The sequence below is a fragment of the Dermacentor variabilis genome, chromosome 1 (assembly GCF_050947875.1).
Source record: "Dermacentor variabilis isolate Ectoservices chromosome 1, ASM5094787v1, whole genome shotgun sequence".
Classification (NCBI taxonomy): domain Eukaryota; kingdom Metazoa; phylum Arthropoda; class Arachnida; order Ixodida; family Ixodidae; genus Dermacentor; species Dermacentor variabilis.
Genome location: NC_134568.1, coordinates 284,394,312 through 284,418,351, shown reverse-complemented (window position 1 = coordinate 284,418,351; position 24,040 = coordinate 284,394,312). Strand labels below are relative to the sequence as shown.

General features: G+C 41.8%; 1 protein-coding gene across 2 annotated transcripts in view; it reads right to left on the bottom strand.

The window, feature by feature from the left end:
- Window positions 1-4,195: 4,195 nt before the first annotated feature.
- Window positions 4,196-24,040, bottom strand: part of Rab3GAP1 (RAB3 GTPase activating protein subunit 1) — a 302,634-nt gene continuing 282,789 nt past the window's right edge. The window contains exon 24 of one of the 2 annotated variants that reach the window (XM_075677210.1): window positions 4,196-10,006. In XM_075677210.1, coding sequence (XP_075533325.1) covers window positions 9,800-10,006 — 207 coding nt within the window. In that variant the 3' untranslated portion in view covers window positions 4,196-9,799. The remainder of the gene's footprint in view (window positions 10,007-24,040) is intronic. The other variant, XM_075677219.1, reaches the window with a different exon arrangement.

Genomic DNA, 24,040 nt, shown 5'->3' with positions numbered 1-24,040 from the left:
TCAACCCGTCTTGTATTGTAAAAAAAATGAATAAATAAATCTGAAGCCTTTTACTACAGTGGCTGCCATGCATCCAAAATTCATGAGCACATCTGTTGAAGCAAAGACCCTTTCAGGCGTTCTATGGAGGTCTGCAAATGACTATCTGAGGTCATCCACTTGGGAGTATGCATTGAAATTCCACCTTACACTGCTGCTTGACGGATTGAGTGGCTGTAGCATGGTTGTTATACTACCAAGAATGACAGCAAGTCGCAGCTGAATCGTCACATGGCATGCTCTGACATACATATTGATGAGAGTACCCTTTGGCAATCTTTTTTCTTTCAAAATTGTTTTACGCTCTGAAGCACAAGAATGCACACTTTCCATAAGGGCATGCTTTACAGGAAAGATTCCGTTGTTAAGCAATTACCTGTTATGTGCTTGTTTTAGGGCAACAACAATGGTAACTTTTGGTTCATCTGCAAGTAGCTGTACTATGCAAGCACACGTCACACTTGAAGTATGTATATATACCAAGAGTAACCAACTGGGCTTCTGTACAACAGAGCAGTTATTGTACAAATTTTCAGCCATTGCCTTTCAAGTATTCCCCTTATGGATTAGTACAGGATATTTCAAAAAATGTTTGCAATTTCTTAATAATAGGGAAAGTGTGACAACTGAGTGATTTCCTTGGGATTGCTTTTATCACAGAGACGTGTGCCACTAGGCAGTGACTAGACAAATAAACAAATTACTTTTTAACTGTAAGGGTAAAAAAATTGATCCCGATGCAAGATGCTGACGCTGCTCATTTCTGTACTTCACTCTGTAACAAGCTTTAGGAGTTGCAAATAATAAATGAGCATCCTACTTGTTCTGAAGTCTGCAGAAGACTCCCTTTGAGGTGAACTTGGTTTGCTAGAACTTTCAGGAAATGCAACAGTTTTGGGACCTCCGTTTAGCATCCAATAGATGCACTGAATCTAACTTAAGCTAGGTTTTTATAAGCCAAACAATATTTTTGAAGTCCCTTTATGTGCAGTATTTGATGGAGGCTGCATTGCTCTACAGATGTCCGCATTACTCTACAGATGTACAACTTTGTGATAAAAATGCAATAAATTAATAATTGGAAGTTTCTGGGGTTCTTGTATGCACACTGTGTGGCATTTCTGAAATGGTACCTCTTACAAAATATTTTCAGGGATAGCTGTTAAAGATACTTAAACTTTCGTAGTGTCTGGTCACAGATGGCATGTTTCCCTGGCACAAGACGTCGCCAGAAAAGAAAACTGTTGTCTTCATCCAGGATTTGATCCCAGGTGCCATCGTCATGCCACTGTCACTTTTGTCATGCCGGCTACTGCTGTGTGGGGCAGCACTTAAGAGGAAGCTTTAGCTCTGGCCCAACTCTGATGCCGCCTATTCAAATACATGTAAAACACAGAAATGCTTTTCCGAGATAACCACTAGGCCAATTTTAATGAAATTTGTTGTATTAGAGAGTTCCATTCCCACGTTAGAGTTGTAAACTTGATGGTTTTGTTTTCTGAAAATTCGAAATTTTCCACAATTTCTAATAAAAAATGACGACCTAAATAAAAAAGCTGCCAACAGTCAACAAATTCTAACCTTTTCCTTTAAGTGCAAGAACCTCATCAAATTTGGTGCAGTGGCTGCCAAGAAAAACAATTTCTCCTTTCCCATAAAAGGATTTTTTCTTTGGCGATGCTGACATAGGATCACAATTTTTTGTACATCAGCTATAGTTTGTTTGCTTCTAACCAATGCTAAAAGAATATTCATTGAATTTTTAATGAATTTAAAATATACATGCTACAATGATTATGATGCCTTTAAATTAAACCAATTGAGTATGTAGGTGGGACCTTGGCATCTGTTTTGGACCACATCTTCAACACTTTCCTTAGATCAGGCACATTTCCTACAGCAATGAAAAATGCAAGGGTTTTAGTTATATTTAAAGGTGGAGACAAAACCAGCTTGAGTAACTAGTGCCCAATTTCTGCCTTCTTTGAATTTTCAATGGCATTGGAAAAGGAAATGTTAAAAATCCAGTATCTTTCCTGAAGCACAACTTACTGAAAGAGTTTTAGTTTGCGTTTACTAAAGGGAAATCCATTGAATCAGCTCTATTATAACAAAAAAACCTGATTTTAGGTGACATTAAAGAAAAACTAACACTGCAAATATGTATGGACTTTAAAAGAGTTTGACTTGTTAAATCATAAGACATCACTTTATAAGCTTCAAAAATATGGTCTCCGTGGCATTCCTTTATCACATTTTTGTTTCCATTCAATTTACCGAAGACGCATTGTTAATGCTGATGCCTACAAATCCAATACATGCTTCATACAATGCGACATTCCTCAGGACAGTCTTCTAGGGCCATTCCTAAATGTATTTGCCAGCGACGTTGTCAAAATGGCCGATGAACTAACATATATATGTCTTACACGGAGACAATACATCTTTTTCTCAGAAGAGCTTGTAAATAGAGGTAATGCCATTCTGAGCAGGCTTGATCTAGAGTAGATGATTTACTGGTAAATACAAGAATGATTAAAGTAGTATTTGTTTGTCCCTTCAGCAAAAGGTCATGTTAAATCATTTGTTGAAGTGAAATATATTTGTTATTGAGGTTGTAAATAACTTTATAAATATTTTGGAGTACTCTGATGAGTGCCATGACATGGACCGACCACATAAAGCACATTGCATCAACTCGTCTACCACCCAATATTCCAATCCAATCTCAATATATCTCAGCTGGTTTGGGTAACCATGTCTATAACTTTATGTGCTTTTACGTGAATAGAAAAGAGCAATAAGACTAATAGCTGGAGTCATTTACAGAGCTCATTCATATAACTTTTTGTTGAATACAATGATCTTATCGACTTTCTTTTCGGATGCAGATTATTAGACTCCTTGCGAGTTTCTATGTCTAGTGTCTATGAACGTCTCAAGGCTCTTTCTAAAATGGCATGCAAACATAAAGATTAATAAATGATTAGTTTCACACATTAGAACAAGCTATAGCAGAGTCTACAGTTATAAGTCTTAAGTATGTTTACGAGTTAAATAAGAATTCATAAATTAGTATGATACCTCCCATGATATTTATACTTTGCCTCCAGCTTCCTTTAAGTTATATTTAATTAAAAGTATCCAATAATACTATTTTCTAGTATCCAATTAGTTTACTTTTTTTTCCTTGTACTTGCACTTGCCATACATCTTTCATCCTCCAATGCTTGTTGTATCTTTGTACTTGACGTTTGAATTTTTTATTCGTCCCCACATACCAACATGGATAGTAGTTTCATGCCGCTGGTGTATGATGCCTGTCTACCAGTTCCATGGGTCCCAGATGTCCTCAAGCTACTTTCTTGTAGCTTTTTGTCCGAGGTTTGTTCCCTGACTAGGAGGAATTACATTCATTCATTCATTCATTCATTCATTCATTCATTCATTCATTCATTCATTCATTCATTCATTCATAAGCTTAAGAATTCCTTCATCCTTGTGCTTTTTTTGTTTATAGTTTACAAAATTTAAGCAACAACAGCATGAAACATATTTTAGCACATCTACAAGATTACATAAATCATATGTATTCTGCACAGTGCAATAATTACATTATCATGAATTAAATGTGCTCCAAGAAGCTTCTTTGACTGGAAACCTTGAAAATGAAAATTGTCATCAATCCAACTGATGCTTCAGTCAGGTGGATGACACTTTTACTTTTCACGAACCTCTCTACACCTTGTGAACTTTCGCAGAACTGATTTGCCTTGACTGGAAACCATGCAGAACGTAGTTTGGCCAGGATTGAAATGTGGTTTTCATGCAACGCATAATCACAATATATTCCCTGCAGTTGTTGCTTAAGTTTTCAAGGTTCCATGGAAATTGTTTAAAAGTGGAAGAAAATGTGTGTTGCCACATTAAGGTCTCGAGCCACGGTACTATGGAGAAAAACAGTACCTTCATTTTCTCCTTAAAAAGAATTATACAAGTGGCGATAGAGATTTTTATATTTCATTTCATGGTTGGAATTTGCTAGTATCATCTTCTATTGAGACATTTTCCCTGGAGCCACCATGTGTTGAAAGTTGTCTTGTGGATTATCCGCTGTTGTGAAATAACCACTAGTGCTCATTGAAGGCAGCTGAAGTACAAAATTCAAGATCTTTAATAACCCATTGTTAGTACAACCACAACCATGAACATGAGCTTATTAATTTTAGGCAGTCACAGCATGTACACTTAAGGTCAGACGTTTCACAGTTGCCTGCGAGCTCCGTTTAAATGCTTGCTGTAACATATTTTTGAAGGTACAAACTTGACGCACATTCTGTTTTTCTACACATGCTAAAGCCAGGTTGTTTCTGGTTTGAATTCATAAGTGATTATTAAAGTGTGCTGGAGGCTTTTGTCACATACACTTTAAATGCAGTGCTGACATCTGGCAAAGAAGGCGCATTTGACTTTGCTTTGGAGTACTCGTGCCTCAGTAAATACACTGTAGATAGTTTTTAGCATATGCATTCAAGTGTATTTTCATTCTCGTTGCACACTTGTGCTTTGTGTGTGCATATGCTGCTTCATGTTTTAGTTTTCTGCTCTGGAACAGCACGCTAGGTATGTGACCTGGGTAGAATCTCCAACTTCCACTAGTCCCTTTACCATGTGGCAACTTTGACAGCACACATGGCCAAAAAGTGACATCTACTTCAAAAGGTCCTTTTAAAATGGTGCCATAGCAGCTACTATGAAAATTTTGCAGCAAGTACATTTGTAAATTGCAAATGTTTTTTATGCCTTTCTTTGTAGTACAACATACACTACTGCTGTGCCGATGGAGTCTCATTTCTATTACTGGCCATGTTCTAAGCCCTATTATAGACAAAGGATGTATGCAAACTAAAGCTGGAACGTTGAGTTAATATTTCGCAAAGTTGATAGCTCTCACTTATGCCAACTGGCATATAAGTTGCAGCTTTTGCTGCCAATATAAGTTAGCAGAAGGAAATAAGCTCCTAAAGTGAAAAAATTACATTTTAATACCATTCAAATAGCAATTCTATTACTAAAGAGAGTGGAGAATAACCTTGCCAACAAACTATTTTCATATCACGGAGAAACATTGGCTGGTAATGATGAGGGCACAGGCAAAGATTGTAGTTTATCTTTCTGATGTTCAACCTGACTACAGCTTACCTGTGACATAAGTAGCATTGAATGACGGCTTATCATGGTCTATGCAGAAATTTATTGTTGCATAGTTCCTGGATTTCATGTAGACAAAATTGAAACCCTGGGATTGCTAAATTTAAGTCTGGCTAAGTTGAGTACCCTAACACATGCTTTAGTAAACATGCTACTGTATAATATCCAAGCTTATTAATGTTTTAACTGTTAAAACACTGAATGGTGGTTCTGTGCTATCCTATATATATATGAAAATTTTGCAGCAAGTACATTTGTAAATTGCAAATGTTTTTTATGCCTTTCTTTGTAGTACAACATACACTACTGCTGTGCTGATGGAGTCTCATTTCTATTACTGGCCATGTTCTAAGCCCTATTATAGACAAAGGATGTATGCAAACTAAAGCTGGAACGTTGAGTTAATATTTCGCAAAGTTGATAGCTCTCACTTATGCAATTGGCATATAAGTTGCAGCTTTTGCTGCCAATATAAGTTAGCAGAAGGAAATAAGCTTCTAAAGTGAAAAAATTACATTTTAATACCATTCAAATAGCAATTCTATTACTAAAGAGAGTGGAGAATAACCTTGCCAACAAACTATTTTCATATCACGGAGAAACATTGGCTGGTAATGATGAGGGCACAGGCAAAGATTGTAGTTTATCTTTCTGATGTTCAACCTGACTACAGCTTACCTGTGACATAAGTAGCATTGAATGACGGCTTATCATGGTCTATGCAGAAATTTATTGTTGCATAGTTCCTGGATTTCATGTAGACAAAATTGAAACCCTGGGATTGCTAAATTTAAGTCTGGCTAAGTTGAGTACCCTAACACATGCTTTAGTAAACATGCTACTGTATAATATCCAAGCTTATTAATGTTTTAACTGTTAAAACACTGAATGGTGGTTCTGTGCTATCCTATATATATATTAATGTATCGCCTCACTTCGCAACATATGCTATACAAAGTATAAAGGACGGGCATGTGTAAACTTGTCAGGCAACTCATTAGGCCCTCTAAAAGCATGCAGGCGCTCACCTACGCAGGCAATATCAGCAACACTGCAGACTGCATTTTCATTTAAAGTGCCTTGAGCCACTGTTCATCTTTTTTTTCATAAAGACTTGCAAACTTCAAATGTGAGATTGGCCTTTCCAAAACTGTTCAACAAGGCCTGAATCCAGATAACCCAATGGAGGCCACAGCAGTGTGCTCTTTCTCACGGCTGAACGAAGTAATTACGAGGGCACTGTAATTGTGGCAAGACAAAGATGCAGTGTCAAGTTAATGTCTACAAATACTATAACTTTATGTAGACAGTAACAATCATTAGGATATTTCTACGGGTGGTATGTGGAACTTTCAGTGCTAGCAGATGACAAATTTCAATCTGTGACACATGGATCTCGAAAATAACAGCTGTAATCCTTCAGTGGAGTCATTTTTGTAAGATCGCTCTTTCATCATGAGCTGCAAAGCTTTCACAAATCTGCATGCAGGTGGCTCCATTTTCAGATCTGCAGTTCTTATGTAAAGTGTGCATGGAATAAGACAGCATGGAAACGTTTACCATGTTCCTGCAACCCTTGAAAAGAACGCCATGGCAATGCCAGACAGGTAGCACCAGAAACTAACTGCAAGAGCAGTGGTGAAATCCCATTGCTGCACATTTTTGCGCTACCAGCTGAAATTCTAAAAGCAATGTACATGTTTCATTAAAAAACTATAACAACATTGGAGGAACAATGTGGAAACACTTGTAAGGACATGAAAGCAGTGGCATGGCTGCTACTGCTTTCAACAGTGGGAAACCACAAGAACATTCCTTGCTGTACAGCACATCAGTGTGACAAACTTTGAATGCAAACTCACTGTTCGCCACAATTAATGACAACATATATCACATGTATTTGCCACAGGAACTGCCTCAAATGCATGTGCTGCAGGAACAGTGTCCAAAAAGACAGATAAGACACTGATAACAAAAAGAAAACAAAAGTTTTCAATTGCATTAGAACTTTAGTGCGCAAGCTCGGGATTGTGATGATAAGTGTCAGTTGTCCTTAGGCATCTGGCAAACTTTAACATAAAATCTTTTGTGTTGAAGTGCGCTGTGTACTTTCTGGTTGCTTGTATTGGAGGTGCTAGGTTGAGTGAGTGATGCTGTGAATGAAATGGTCTATCATTAACATTTGTGTTACAAACTTAATACAGATGCTTCAGTACAATGTGAAATCTGTACAAATAGTCAGCGCAACTGAGGAGGCTGTGGAATCCAGTGCGTAAGGAACGCTGTGAACACACATTGCAATCGAATAACAACCGAATTTTCACTACGAAAATAGTAAAATCTAAGGCTATATATTGCAATACTTTTCTGTGTTACAATTTGATGCACTTGCATTTCCATTTAATGCTACAGATTGCTGGCGACACGATGAAATCTGACACAATGCCTTTACAAACTGTGCTGCCTAGTTTGAGCCCTAGCAAAGCCAGGCACTATCATTGGCACTGTTGCTAACAGTTTTCAGACAAATCTTTAGACAAGTACGCACATGTTAGGTCTCCTCAAATGCCAGGGCAACTAGGCAATGGAGTTTGGTCACTGCTTTTGCATTTCTACAAGTTCAGTTGCTACTACGGTCAAACTTTGATTCAACAAACTTCGATATAATGAAATTTTTAATTAAAAAACATTTTTGTCATCCTGTAATGGCTCCATAGATGATTACAGATTATTTTCCTCAATTTCATGCAGCAATAATTCAATCCATTCTTCTCGATTTACTGAAGTATTCGTGTATTACATATTCATTTCCACACCCTCTAAGAGTGGACCTAGGTGGAATATGTGACCAAAATGCATCAATATGCCATTTTCTGGCCTAGTACCATTGTTACCCATACTGGATGCATGCAATTTATGCTTTCTAATGTGAAGCATTCAAGAGCATGCCAGCAGAAGAGACTGAACAGGCTCATCAATGGAAAAGTAATAGGCAAGTCTGGCTGTGTTTGGTTGACCTCCCCATTATCAAGATCTAGTTACAGTGCAGTAAAGACATGGTGCACAGTCACAGGCGATTAATGCATGCACAGCAAAGCAAAGCACAGCAAAAGCTACATGTGGGCTGATATGTCGCTTGATGTGTGCTTTTGTCTGTTTCTACCACGCATGAAAATTAAGTTAACAAATGGGAAAGAAAAAAAAGACTGACAGTGTTCTTCACACTACCGTGCAATTGTATTACAGGCGACATTCTCGGCGTGTGCACACTGAGCTCAGCAATCCTATGTTGCTTCATCATACAGTCCATACACCTGGGTATGCCAGCACTTGCATCTTCATGATCCTCCATGATTTCTCCCATACGATGTGTGACAAAGTAGCAAAATGCTGCTGTGCCGCGTACAGAAACTACTCTCTCCACCTGACTTGATATATTCATTTCACTTTATTTCGACATCACTGATGTTGAGGTACGTGGACAAAAAAGCCATTGAGGCTTGACGTGGTCTGCAGCCCTTTTTTTATATGTAGCGACAAACAGCAGACAATAAACAGTATCTAATGTATAGGACTCGTTCTGAGAATCATTTTGGTGTAAATCATTCTGAGATATACACAACTCACTGGATCCTGCAAAGTGAAGCAAATAATTATGCTCTGCTACCAGGTTATATGAGTGTTTAGGCTTTCTAACTGCACCCATAAGCTATTATTACTGTTAAATACTGCTACCTCCACTCCTAAGCACTCCTGGAGTGCTTTTATTTGCATTCCTAGATGGGGGAGGGGGAGCAAATGGTGACCTAATGAAGTTTTTGGCAGCAAATATTACTTTATTAAATCAAAGTTTGGCAGTAGTATGTTTGTGCCATTACGTGTTATTTTGATGCCTACAAGAAACAAAAATATTAATTTATTAAATAAGTTAATTGCACATAAATGCTGCTAACTGCACTCATGACTACAAACAAAAAGTAAAATATAAAGAAAAATCACATCTAATAGTAGGCAATATGTCAATCTGTAATGAAGGGCTGTTATCGTTACAAAAAAAATGTGCTGCCTAAATATGCAAGCAAAGCAATTACATTAGAAGTAAGCTGAATTAGAAAAAAATGTGCCCTGGGAAAATAGCATTTACCACATAAAAAGTAACTGTTAATAAGAAAAACTGTATCGTAAGTTAATTCCTAATAGAAAGTACCAAATTTTAGTACAGTGTTAATCAACTGTGGCTAAATGCCAAATATCATTGTTATGCTAATGCAACATTCTAGGCTGTTATGATGCCTTTCTTTTTTTGTCATTTCGTTTGTCCTGATCTCCCATAATTTCATGCAGGAATGCTTTGCCATTTGAAATTGTAACACACAGAAACAAGTTTCGCATTTACCAACTCCAGCCACCACCAAAGCCTACAATTGATGCTGGTAAAGCCAGGCTGCCACCGAAGCATGCTATCACATATGAGAAGAGATTAAGCTTCAACACAAGAAATAAACACATGTGAGTACTTCAGAAGAGACATAACCATAGTCTCTGAACATTAGTAGAAAACTGTGTCATGGGTGAATGCACCTGCCAGACGAAAGTCATTTCCTGCCATGACACAGAACATGCGCTGTGGTGACAACCTTGAGGCAGGCGTTGGCCGACTGTGCCTTGTGCGTAGGATGTACTCGCGTGCCACTGGCCTGGGGAACTTGCATTCGCTATCCTCTTCTACTTCTGAAGCTGTGTCACTTTCCTGCAACTGAACACGGGCTCAATAAAAAGATCACATAAGCAGGTAGTCATGCAGTCATCCAGCACACAATACTTGCAGGAAACAATGAACCAGCTGGCTGTTGTTTCGAGATGAAGCCTCTGTCACTGAAGCCCAGTAAAGAGCTACTTGCTTTGCCATTATGTGTAGCTATAAACTCTTATACAGAAAAATTGTGACTCAAGCAGAATAATGAAGGCAAGGAAGATCTAACAAACCTGTGACATGCACAAAAGCTATATGCCTATGCCATTTCTAGATTGCTCTCTAGATGGAGCTGGCACTGGGCCTGTCATAGCAGTATTGTAAAACGGATTTATCTTAAGAGGATGCTTTAGCTTGGGCCAAACTCCAACGCAGCTTATTCAAATACATGTAAAACGAAAAAGCGCTTTTATGAGATAACCCCTGGACCGATTTTAATTAAATTTGTTGCATTTGAGAGAGAAAATAAAATTCTAGTGACTGTTGGAATCAGAATTTCCATTTATGGCCTGAATTCTATAGAAAGAATTATCAAAAATTCTAAAGTTCGAAAAAAAAAATAGAAGCACGAAGTTTACAAATTAATAGTTCTCCATGAAAAACAGACATCACGGTTCTGTAAACGGCATCCATTAGATGATTCAAATGCAGACAAATCCGATATGTCAATTTATATATTACGGGAATTTGTTACGTTGCATACAAAGGTTCTGCAAAAGCTGTATTTACACATTACTAAATTTTTTTAGATTCATGTGTAACATATCAGTTTTGTCCACTTTAGATGTATTATGACATGAAATTAACAGAACTGTGACATAGTTTTTCATTGCTGAGTTACAGAGTTGTAAACCTGATAGTTTCATTTTCTGAAAAGTTATGATTTCTTGCCAATTTTTAGTAAAACCGAGACCTTTAAAAGGGATGCCGGCTTCATTCACCAGCAGTGGACACGGCAGCACTGCCGTGACTATGTCACCTGAAGTTCCGCTTCTTGTGCAGGTTGGTAAAAGCAAATATGGTTTCTGCAGTGATTACATCTGCTTATTAGTGCTGCCATGTCCACGCACTCTTGGTTGTTGCATCACTGAATACCTATCCGTAATAAGCCTACTACTGAAACTTTCTGGGGATATCGAAGAAAACCCAAGACCTGACGATAACATGCTTGAGCAGCTCGTGCTGTCTCTAAAAGAACTACTTGAGAAAGTGACCGAAATTACAGATAAGCAGGCAACATCAGAGGCTTTCCTCTCACAGGATGACAGCAGACTTCAAGCTATTGAAAAAAAAAACTTGAATCCTTAGACGATGTTCATAAGCATCTTTCGGTGCTTGATTGTGCTGTAAGTAAATTTGACGGTGAGATGGGCAAGTTGGCCAAAAGAATTGATCATACAGAAAACCGCTCAAGGCGAAATAACCTTATAATTAGGGGTTAGCAGAACAAGACAAAGAAACAGACGAAGATCTCATGTGCAAAGTAAATTCTGACATTTTTGAGCAAATAGCGAAAGTTAAGTTGAACTCGACTGAACGTATCCACAGGCTTGGTAAGAAAATAAACGGAAGAAACGGGCCGGTTATTTTGTGCTTTGCTGATTTCAGGGAAAAAAAGAAGGTACTAACCAATTCTTCAAAGCTTAAGGGAACACATTTCAACATCCAGGAAGATTTTTCTATGAGAGTTAATGGCGCGCGCAAATGCCTGTGGATCTTGGCACTCAAGGAAAAAAAGAGGGGTGCTAGAGTTAAGCTCATCTTTGATACGATAAAAATTAATAACACCGTATATGCTTGGGATGACATAAATCATAAGTAGTACGCGTGCTTGGATCCTTCAATGAGCAGGGATGCTTGACTTCAACCAAACGACCTTGCATGTTTCAAGATCATAAATCTTAATGCCCGCAGCATACTGAATAAATTAGATGTGTTAGAAAGTTTTCTACTCAAGCATGAGCCAGATATTGTTGGAATTACAGAAACATGGCTCCGCAATGACATTTCTGACGCTGAGGTTACTCCCTGCAGTTACACTCTTTTGAGAAAGGACTGATGCAGTAGAGGAGGGGCGTAGGATTACTTGTAAAAAATTCTATTATGTACACAGTATTGCCGGATTTCAGAGATATCAAAGCTCTATGGATTAAAGTAAAACTTCCAAGCCGTTCACTTTGCATTGGCGTATTTTACAGACCTCCTGGCTCAACCGACAGCATAATGGAAAACCTTAGAGCATTTATAGAAGCAAGTTTTTGCCACACAGATAATATATGCTTGATTGGTGACTTTAATTTACCTGGAATCAATTGGGTAACAGTGGATCCTGGCTCATCTGAACCTCAATCCTGTAAAGAACCGCTTAATTTGACCTTCTGCTTTAATTTACCCCAGATTGTCTCAGAACATACTAGGGTGTGTGTGGATACTTCCGTAATCCTAGATTTTGTATTTCTTTCTGAGCAGTTACATCCCTATCTTTCTAGCTGCTCGGTTGAGGATGGAACGTCTGACCACAAAATGGTTATCACATGCTTTAGGCTTGATGCAAGGATCTCGGAGGACCGCTTGCAAAAGTTGTTCCTGAATTTTAAAGATGCTAATGATGTATGCATACTAGATCACCTTGCCTTATCATTTGAAGACTTCATTACTATGTACTGTTCTGGTGAGAGCGTTGACAAACTCTGGGATCATTTTTCCAACGTGGTTCAACGTTGCATAAATTGCTATGTTCCACACCATCTTAAGAACACTAGAAAAAGAAATCCATGGATAACTAGAGGCATTATTCATACAAAAAGAAGATTAAAGCAAAGGCGTCAGGTGCTTGCACAGTCTGGTAGCCCACATTCCATTAATGTTATCAAGAATATGAGCCAGGAATTGAAGCAACTTATTCAAGATTAAAAAACTAACTTCTTCAACACTACCTTGGTATCATTCCTCAAAAATGCTCCTAGTAAATTCTGGAGATATGTCAACCCCTCGCGTCGCACTGACTGTAAGGATAATACTATAGATAGACCTCAGTCTCTTAACAGTTTTTTTTCCTACCGTTTATACTAAAGATGATTGCTCCACACCTAATTTTGATGAAGTTCCCAATCAACTCCCTATGAATGACATTGAAATAAATGAACAGGGTGTATTAAATCTCATATTGAACATCGATAGCAAGAAGAGTCTAGGACCCGATAACATTCCTAATGAGTTTTGTACAGAAATGCACAGTGGACCACTAAATACCTCACAGTTATCTATCAGTCCTCAATTTCTACTGGCTGCTTCCCATCTGCTTGGAAGTGTGCGAAAACTGTTCCAATTCAAAAAAGTGGTAATAGGTTGGATGTTAATAACTACAGACCTATTTCATTAATTAGCACATGTGCCAAAATGCTAGAGCATATTGTCTCCAAACAATTATCCATATACCTCGCCGATTTCAATATCCTAGATGGCTGCGAACATCGTTTCCGTAAGCAGCACTTGACACTAACTCAGTTGGTTGAATTAACACATGATCTCGCAAGTGCCTGGAATGAACACAAACAAGTAGACATAATATTCCTTGACTTTGCCAAAGCCTTCAATAAAGTTTCCCACCCTAAATTGCTCCTAAAGATTGATAACATTTTCAAAAATCCGATGATCACTAAATGGTTTTCATCCTCTCTCTCCAACAGAGAACAGTACATTGTGCTTGAAAAGTGTCGCTCTGATCGTTCAGGGGTACTATCCGGTGTACCCCAGGGTAGCGTTTTGGGTCCGCTCCTTTTTTTAAAGTTTTCATTAATGATATGCCCAATAATATCACAGTACCCATTCGGCTGTTCGCAGACGATTGTGTCATGTATAACAAGGTAGAAAATCCCGATGACCAGACTCTTCTTGAATTAAACTTGCAAAAGATTAAAACCTGGTGTGACACATGGCAAATGGTATTAAACACAGAAAAAACTGTTGTCATGACGGTTACGAGAAAAAAGAAACCTCTGTTTCATACATACTCCTTGAGAACACTTCCTTAACAAGGATTTCTGATCATAAATATCATGGTGTTACTATTGCGTCCGACTTAAGATGGAATGTTTATACCGATGACGTGTGTACCAAGTAATGCAATGCACTATGGTCCTTAAGAAGACGCATTTACAGTGCAACTTCTGAAATAAAAATTCTGGTATACAAAACGTTAATTAGACCAATCTTGGAGTACGCCAAAATAATATGGGACCCTTACACGGTAACGAATAAATCTAAACTTGATAAAATTCAACGCCTCACTTTAAGGTTTTTTTATAATAAGTATCGGCGGCATGACTCCCTCTCAACCCTTAACGAAATTGCCAATCTACCCTCTCTAGGATCTAGAACTTCCCTCAAAAGACTAAAATTTATCTTTCTTGTCATTCATGATCTCGTTAGCATAAATAAAAACGATTACTTTGTCATCCAACCAGAAACCTATTTTAGGCACACAGTATGTACATTCCCCCTCTCTCTGTCTTTATTGATTCCTTTAAATTTAGTTTTTTCCTTAGGGCTATCAATGAATGGAACGGGCTACCAGACACTATAGTGAAACTATCATCAATAGATGTATTTCAGGAAAAAGTTAAGTCTACATATTTTACATAATTTGTCCCCTGTGACCTTAATTTGTTCATGAGTATACCTCTATAGTACGTTTTGCAGAAAGTGTTCGTTCGTTAGAATATTTGCTCAACTATGAAGACAGTAATAGAAATGCAATGTTCCGATCCATACTGCATGTTACTTTTGCTAAGGTCTGGTCACTCTTTGTATGTCTTTCTATGCATCACCTTTGTATGCCACTTTGATTGCCTTTGTGTACAACACACTTTCTTGATCTTGTATACCTAGTAACTGCTGTTTTCTCTAAGTTTTCATCTGACAGAATATTCTTACACCTAGAAAATCAACATTGATGTATGATGTTCCACTACCTGCCAAGGAATGTAACACTTTGTATGTTCTTTCTGTACTTGTTCCACTCTTGTAATGACCCATTGTGGGTTGACAGTATCAATAACTTTTTTTAAATTGTCGACCTAAATCAAACATTCAAAACCAACAGTCACTAGATTTTAAGTTTTTCTTTTAAATTCAACAAACCTCGTCATGTTTGGTGTAGTGGTTGCCGAGAAAAACCAATTCTCCTTTTACATGTATTTACATAGGAGCACCCGAGCTAAAGCTTCCTCTTAAGTTTGAAATGCTAACAGAAAACATCAGCTAGGCTTCACCCAAGTCTTTCCAGAGTTTCGATGCTCTTGTACAGTACTAGCAATTTCACCAGCACAGCCTGCCCATTTCACCAAAGTTCACAGCTGGTCATGAAGTAACAATTAATAATATTTGGGGTTTTACGTGCCAAAACCACTTTCTGATTATGAGGCACGCCGTAGTGGAGGACTCCGGAAATTTTGACCACCTGGGGTTCTTTAACGTGCACCTAAATCTAAGCACACGGGTGTTTTCGCACTTCGCCCCCATCGAAATGCGGCCGCCGTGGCCGGGATTCGATCCCGCGACCTCGTGCTCAGCAGCCCAACACCATAGCCACTGAGCAACCACGGCGGGTGTGAAGTAACAATGTAAAGCAACACCATATGTATACTATGTATACAACATCTATGTATACTAGCTCTACATTAGTGAGTGTGCCTTATCGTACCACTTTCTCAGGGGGACTGAGCTCAATAAACACTTGAAATTACATCAGCACACTTCTCTTCTAAGGTGGAAACTTACATATGACTTATCAGTATATTAATTAGTTTGCTGCTATTTCAAATTTCAGACCCTGGTCACTGTTTATTCATTCATAGCTATCTTGACTGCTGCGCTGTTTCTTATGGCAACACAGTTCCCACTTAACACACATACAACACATGCACAACCGCGGTTTCAAAATATTCGTTCTAATTCACCTGATTATTTCTCTTTGTTCTGATCACATATGATTCATTTTGTTTCTAACTTAGAAAATTATAATCCTGGTACTGTTGACTATAAATGTTTAATTACAAGCTTCCTAACCAATTAAACGGTCCTGCACAATTTTTTTCATTAAGTTTGACCCAATTCACATAACAAAAATAATTTTTTTAACTCAACATAGAATAAATTATGAAACGTTTTCCATTAATTCTTTATCTATACTTTTTACATAATTCATCATCCACTGGTGTCAAGGAATCATACACCACTGAATCATTTAAAGTTGAAGTTGCTGTACTTGCTTCACATTTTTTGTTGCTATTGCCTCTTAGTGCTGCTGTACTCATGTGATTGTTAAAACTTCTCCACCATCCACCAGTGGTTGAAATGGGAGTCAGCCCTGCGACCTCTAGGATTTAAGAAGAGTGCCTGCGTATTGTGCCACCAGATCATTAGTGCCAGCATGCATTCCGAGGAGCTACTGATTTTTGCTATAAGAGCACAGTGCATGCTGGGGCATCAAGATGTATCCCAGTGACAAAGGTGAACTTTGGACAACAATTAATGTTAAAATAGACCCAGTTACAGCAGGAAAAAATTTATGATGATAAGGAGGAAGAAGTGTATATTTTAATTGCAAGAAAAGAAGGATAAGGTATGGCAGTTAGGCAGCCCTTTATTGTGAGGGCAACAACAGTGATGGTGGTGAAAGTGCAATGTATCTCAAAGCGAAGAAAAAGACTTGATACTGAAGACATTACGATCAACTGATGCTGACATAAACGTGAGATTACTTAGAGCTGGACTGCACAACATATGGCCCGTGACAAATTTATAGTGGCTTGCGGCTGAATTCAGACTTATATTGCATACTAGTGCCACAATCAGCGCATGACCATACGATGAGGAAAAGGACAATTTTGTCACTAAACTCGATACATGCTAAGATCTATTGGCAGTGTCAAGACATGGGATCTTTGCTTTCAAAACAGACAAGATAGAACTTCCATCGAACATATTCAACAAGCTACGAATGCCATTGGCATAGCATCCATATAATAATTGAACCATACATGCGTTGCCCCACAGTATGTTTCAATGGACTGTCCACTGCAGGCAGTACTGCCCTGAGAACCAAAGCCTTTGCTTGGTGTGTTTGCCTTACTTTTCAACCGTCTCAAATATTTTATCGCACAGCAACACATTACGAGTAAGCATAAATCAAGGTTATTTGAAACTAGTAACACTGGTGCCAATGTAATGTGAGGCTTTGTACAAGGCCAATACAAATAACAAGCCGCTTTTCATCGATACATTTTAAGGAGCTCGTAATAAAGTGACAAAGGATTGGCGGGCCAATTCCTTGACAAGCTGCTAGTCTGACTCACAATATTGGTATTCGAATGCAGTTCTCGTTCTCGTTAGGATGGACGAGAAGCTAGTTCTCGTCCATCCTAACAGAAATTTTGTGCATTTTTGTCCATCCAATACTTGTAAGACGAAATGGGGGTCTTTTTTTTCCCCCAATAATTTCTAGCATGAGAAAAGCTTTTCAATTCGAAGGCAATTGTTCATGCATGTGGAGAAGAAACACGACATTGAATCTTAAGAACATGCCTAAAACCTTTTGACACAGTTCTAACATTGTGTCAAGTCATTGGAACAGGAGAAAAAGCAAGTATGTGTTTTACAACCCTTCCTCGGTGCTGCCAGAAGAGTGTGACTCCCCTGTGCAGCTAGAGCTCATAGACCTGCACTGTTTGCTTGAGCTAAAAGGCATGCACCAAGAGCAGCCTTTCCTTCAGTTTTACAAGAACCTTGATGGAAATACATATGGAAACATGGTTAACAATGCGGTGAAACTGATGTCTCTCTTCTCAAGCACCTACATCTGTGAGCAGACATTCTGTCTGATTTCTCTGAACAAGAACTGCCTTCTGTCTCTAATGACTGACATAACATTACAATACATGCTGAGGACAGCAAAGAATGCAATGACACCAAACATGGTCTGTCTTTCAGCAAGCAAAACAAGCAATGTTTCTCACTAAAGGGTGGCCTGTGTGGCTCTCAGAGATGTTGGCCCTCGCTAGTTTTAAGTTGTGCAGCCCTGGCTTAGAGCATCAAAGTGACGGTGTAACTGAAATGTACAAATATTATGCAGACTGTTTCTAGGGGCCCTAAACAGGCTTGATAACTTGTATTTTCCACCCACACCTCCTTTCCAGCAGTGATTCCAACACTCTTGGCTCGCTGCCTACCAGCGTCATTGTCCTCGTTAAGACTGCATCAAAGCAGGTGCAACTGGTTGTAAGGAACTCGATGCAATCTGGCATGCAAAGCCACTGTAGTTGAAAACTGATCTGCTGTAAGCAATAACTAAAAAGAAAAAAGGAGTGCTGCTGTGACATAGGGCTCCAACATACTGCTGAATCTTTGCGAAGGCCTGTAGAGGCCAAGGGTGCATGGAGGTGAGGATAAATTGTGACATTAAGTGCATGTGCAAGAGCACAGAGCTTTAAATGCCTGTCACCCATGCAGACACTCGCCTGTCAACTGCATGTGGTCCACGACTGTCTAGGGTGCCTTCAAGGCCACAATCCCTTGCCGACACCTTGCTGCATGCTGGTAGGAATAGTTTGGAGCATTTCATGCTTACACCTACTTCTGGATACAGGACAGACGGTAATTATGGCAGAGAGAAAACAGTTTGACACATGTGTGACTGGCTGCCTAGTGATACCATGTGCTGGTGTGAAGATGGATTTACACAGTGCTACCTATTACAGTATTTGCTAACTGTACGTATGTGAAATTATTTATTCTTGTATTTTATGCACAGGTGATGTCAAACCACTATGATGCAGTCTACATTGTGCTATAACCACACCACCAACACATTAAAAGGACACTGTTACTTGTTGAAAACTATATTTACTCATTTGCTGGAATAGGGCTTGATCACAAAAAGAAAATCAAGAGCGAGCTTCGCTATTTTGAATTGTGTACCAACACCTTGGTGCTACTAGTTAGTGTGACGTCAAGCATTTCGAAGTACAGTTGACTCTCCTTACAATGGACCTTGATAATCTGACGAAAAAAATCCGTTTTATCTAAAGTCCGTAATATCCGAAACGCCTCACTTCCAAAACTTTGGTCGCGAAGTCTAACAACTTTATTGCAAAGAGTGAATGACGAACGCCCCAAGTAAAAAACGAACAAAAACAAAATAGTCGCAATTTCACCTGAAAGGCGAAGCATCGATTGCGATAGCAAATTAAGCAAGATAAGCGCGGCAGCAGCAGCAAGCGAATTGACCTTTGTGCTGTCTCTCACTTCAAGGCGAACCACAAACGTCGAAAGCACTGCGCATACGAAGCTACCGGCACTGGGTGCACTTTTTCCATATCGCAGATCGCTTTGAAGATGAGGCCCGCCGGGCGAGCACTTGGTTCACATCTCAGGTCGCTTTCAAGTAGGGTGCCCACACGGACGAGTACTTTATTCACATCTCTGATCGCTTTTAAGATACGGCGCCCGCGATGGCGCGCAGTTTGTTCACACGGCAGATCGCTTTCAAGATACGGCGGGCGCGCAGTTTGTTCACATCTCAGATCGCTTTCAAGATACGGCGGGCGCGCAGTTTGTTCACATCGCAGATCGCTTTCAAGACACGGCGCCCGCGATGGCGCGCAGTTTGTTCACATCGCAGATCGCTTTCAAGATACGGCGCCCGCGCAGTTTTTTCACATCGCAGATCGCTTTCAAGATACGGCGGGCGCGCAGTTTGTTCACATCTCAGCTCGCTTTCAAGATACGGCGGGCGCGCAGTTTGTTCACATAGCAGATCGCTTTCAAGATACGGCGGGCGCGCAGTTTGTTCACATCGCAGATCGCTTTCAAGATATGGCGCCCGCGATGGCGCGCAGTTTGTTCACATCGCAGATCGCTTTCAAGATACGGCGCCCGCGATGACGCGCAGTTTGTTCACATCGCAGTTCGCTTTCAAGATACGGCGCCCGCGATGGCGCGCAGTTTGTTCACATCGCAGATCGCTTTCAAGATACCGCGCCTGCGATGGCGCGCAGTTTGTTCACATCGCAGATTGCTTTCGAGATACGGCGGGCGCGCAGTTTGTTCACATCTCGGATCGCTTTCAAGATACGGCGGGCACGCAGTTTGTTCACATCTCGGATCGCTTTCAAGATACGGCGGGCGCGCAGTTTGTTCACATCTCAGATCGTTTTCAAGATACGGCGGGCGCGCAGTTTGTTCACATCTCAGATCGCTTTCAAGATACGGCGGGCGCGCAGTTTGTTCACATCGCAGATCGCTTTCAAGATACGGCGCCCGCGATGGCGCGCAGTTTGTTCACATCGCAGATCGCTTTCGAGATACGGCGGGCGCGCAGTTTGTTCACATCGCAGATCGCTTTCAAGATATGGCGGGCGCGCAGTTTGTTCACATCGCAGATCGCTTTCAAGATACGGCGGGCGCGCAGTTTGTTCACATCTCAGATCGCTTTCAAGATACGGCGGGCGCGCAGTTCACATCGCAGATCGCTTTCAAGATATGGCGCCCGCGATGGCGCGCAGTTTGTTCACATCGCAGATCGCTTTCAAGATACGGCGCCCGCGATGGCGCGCAGTTTCTTCACATCGCAGATCGCTTTCAAGATACGGCGGTCGCGCAGTTTGTTCACATCTCGGATCGCTTTCAAGATACGGCGGGCGCGCACTTTGTTCACATCGCAGATCGCTTTCAAGATACGGCGGGCGCGCAGTTTGTTCGCATCTCAGATCGCTTTCAAGATACGGCGGGCGCACAGTTTGTTCACATCGCAGATCGCTTTCAAGATACGGCGGGCGCGCAGTTTGTTCACATCTCAGCTCGCTTTCAAGATACGGCGGGCGCGCAGTTTGTTCACATAGCAGATCGCTTTCAAGATACGGCGGGCGCGCAGTTTGTTCACATCGCAGATCGCTTTCAAGATATGGCGCCCGCGATGGCGCGCAGTTTGTTCACATCGCAGATCGCTTTCAAGATACGGCGCCCGCGATGACGCGCAGTTTGTTCACATCGCAGATCGCTTTCAAGATACGGCGCCCGCGATGGCGCGCAGTTTGTTCACATCGCAGATCGCTTTCAAGATACCGCGCCTGCGATGGCGCGCAGTTTGTTCACATCGCAGATTGCTTTCGAGATACGGCGGGCGCGCAGTTTGTTCACATCTCGGATCGCTTTCAAGATACGGCGGGCACGCAGTTTGTTCACATCTCGGATCGCTTTCAAGATACGGCGGGCGCGCAGTTTGTTCACATCTCGGATCGCTTTCAAGATACGGCGGGCGCGCAGTTTGTTCACATCTCAGATCGCTTTCAAGATACGGCGGGCGCGCAGTTTGTTCACATCTCAGATCGCTTTCAAGATACGGCGGGCGCGCAGTTCACATCGCAGATCGCTTTCAAGATACGGCGCCCGCGATGGCGCGCAGTTTGTTCACATCGCAGATCTCTTTCAAGATACCGCGCCTGCGATGGCGCGCAGTTTGTTCACATCGCAGATCGCTTTCGAGATACGGCGGGCGCGCAGTTTGTTCACATCTCGGATCGCTTTCAAGATACGGCGGGCACGCAGTTTGTTCACATCGCAGATCGCTTTCAAGATACGGCGGGCGCGCAGTTTGTTCACATCTCAGATCGCTTTCAAGATACGGCGGGCGCGCAGTTCACATCGCAGATCGCTTTCAAGATATGGCGCCCGCGATGGCGCGCAGTTTGTTCACATCGCAGATCGCTTTCAAGATACGGCGCCCGCGATGGCGCGCAGTTTCTTCACATCGCAGATCGCTTTCAAGATACGGCGGTCGCGCAGTTTGTTCACATCTCGGATCGCTTTCAAGATACGGCGGGCGCGCACTTTGTTCACATCGCAGATCGCTTTCAAGATACGGCGGGCGCGCAGTTTGTTCGCATCTCAGATCGCTTTCAAGATACGGCGGGCGCACAGTTTGTTCACATCGCAGATCGCTTTCAAGATACGGCGGGCGCGCAGTTTATTCACATCGCAGATTGCTTTCAAGATACGGCAGGCGCGGTTTGTTCGCATCTCAGATCGCTTTCAAGATACGGCGGGCGCGCAGTCTGTTCACATCTCAGATCGCTTTCAAGATACGGCGCCCGCGATGGCGCGCAGTTTGTTCACATCGCAGATCGCTTTCAAGATACGACGGGCGCGCAGTTTGCTCGCATATCAGATCGCTGTCAAGATACGGCGGGCTGCAGTTTGTTCACATCTCAGATCGCTTTCAAGATACGGCGGGCGCGCAGTTTGTTCACATCTCAGATCGCTTTCAAGATACGGCGGGCGCGCAGTTTGTTCACATCCCAGATCGCTTTCAAGATACGGCGGGCGCGCAGTTTGTTCACATCTCAGATCGCTTTCAAGATACGGCGGGCGCGCAGTTTGTTCACATCGCAGATCGCTTTCAAGATACGGCGCCCGCGATGGCGCGCAGTTTGTTCACATCGCAGATCGCTTTCGAGATACGGCGGGCGCGCAGTTTGTTCACATCGCAGATCGCTTTCAAGATATGGCGGGCGCGCAGTTTGTTCACATCGCAGATCGCTTTCAAGATACGGCGCCCGCGATGGCGCGCAGTTTGTTCACATTGCAGATCGCTTTTAAGATACGGCGCCCGCGATGGCGCGGTTTGTTCACATCGCATATCGCTTTCAAGATACGGCGGGCGCGGTTTGTTCACATCGCAGATCGCTTTCAAGATATGGCGGGCACGCAGTTTCACATCGCAGATCGCTTTCAAGATACGGCGCCCGCGATGGCGCGCAGTTTGTTCACATCGCAGATCGCTTTCAAGATACGGCGCCCGCGATGGCGCGCAGTTTGTTCACATCTCGGATCGCTGTCAAGATACGGCGCCCGCGATGACGCGCAGTTTGTTCACATCGCAGATCGCTTTCAAGATACGGCGCCTGCGATGGCGCGCAGTTTGTTCACATCGCAGTTCGCTTTCAAGATACGGCGCCCGAGATGGCGCGCAGTTTGTTCACATCGCAGGTCGCTTTCAAGATACGGCGGGCGCGGTTTGTTCACATCGCAGATCGCTTTCAAGATATGGCGGGCACGCAGTCTCACATCGCAGATCGCTTTCAAGATACGGCGCCCGCGATGGCGCGCAGTTTGTTCACATCGCAGATCGCTTTCAAGATACGGCGGGCGCGCAGTTTGTTCACATCTCGGACCGCGGTCAAGATACGGCGCCCGCGATGACGCGCAGTTTGTTCACATCGCAGATCGCTTTCAAGATACGGCGCCTGCGATGGCGCGCAGTTTGTTCACATCGCAGTTCGCTTTCAAGATACGGCGGGCGCGCAGTTTGTTCACATCTCGGACCGCGGTCAAGATACGGCGCCCGCGCGGGCAAGCACTTTGTTCACATCTCAGCTCGCTTTCAAGATACGGCGGCCGCGCCGTAAGCAGCAGCCGCCGGAGTAAAACCCCTCTCTCTCTCGCCTCTCCACACCGCGCCTCGCGTGCGAATGAAGACGGCGCGTTTTTCGCCCCGCCTTCCTCCTTCGCGCGCGCGATATTGAGCCACGGTCATCGGCTGACCCTCGCAAGTCAGTTGTCAGCGCGTGTGGACACGGCGAAAGTCCGTTTTATACGGCTGATTCTGAAAAAAAAATGCCGCTAATTTGGTCCCCTGTAGCAGATAGTCCGTTGTAGCGCGGTCCGTTAAAAGCAAACTCCGTTGCATTAAATAGGTAGGTCAAACTATGGCTGAAATATGGTCCGTTACATCCGAAAGTCTGTTATACACGGGTCCGTTGCAACGAGCGTAGACTGTATTTTTTTGTATCTGGGAGATTTTGGGACAGAAAAGTTACAGAAACATGCTAGGTTGAGTTCATAACATTTTTTATAATGTAATGTAGTTCCTTCGTACTAATAAACAGTTAATTACACCCAAGTACCCACTGTCAAAATCTATGATACCATGGCATGGCAGGCTGGCATGCGTACTTCAGAGTAGTGTTGTCATCTTTC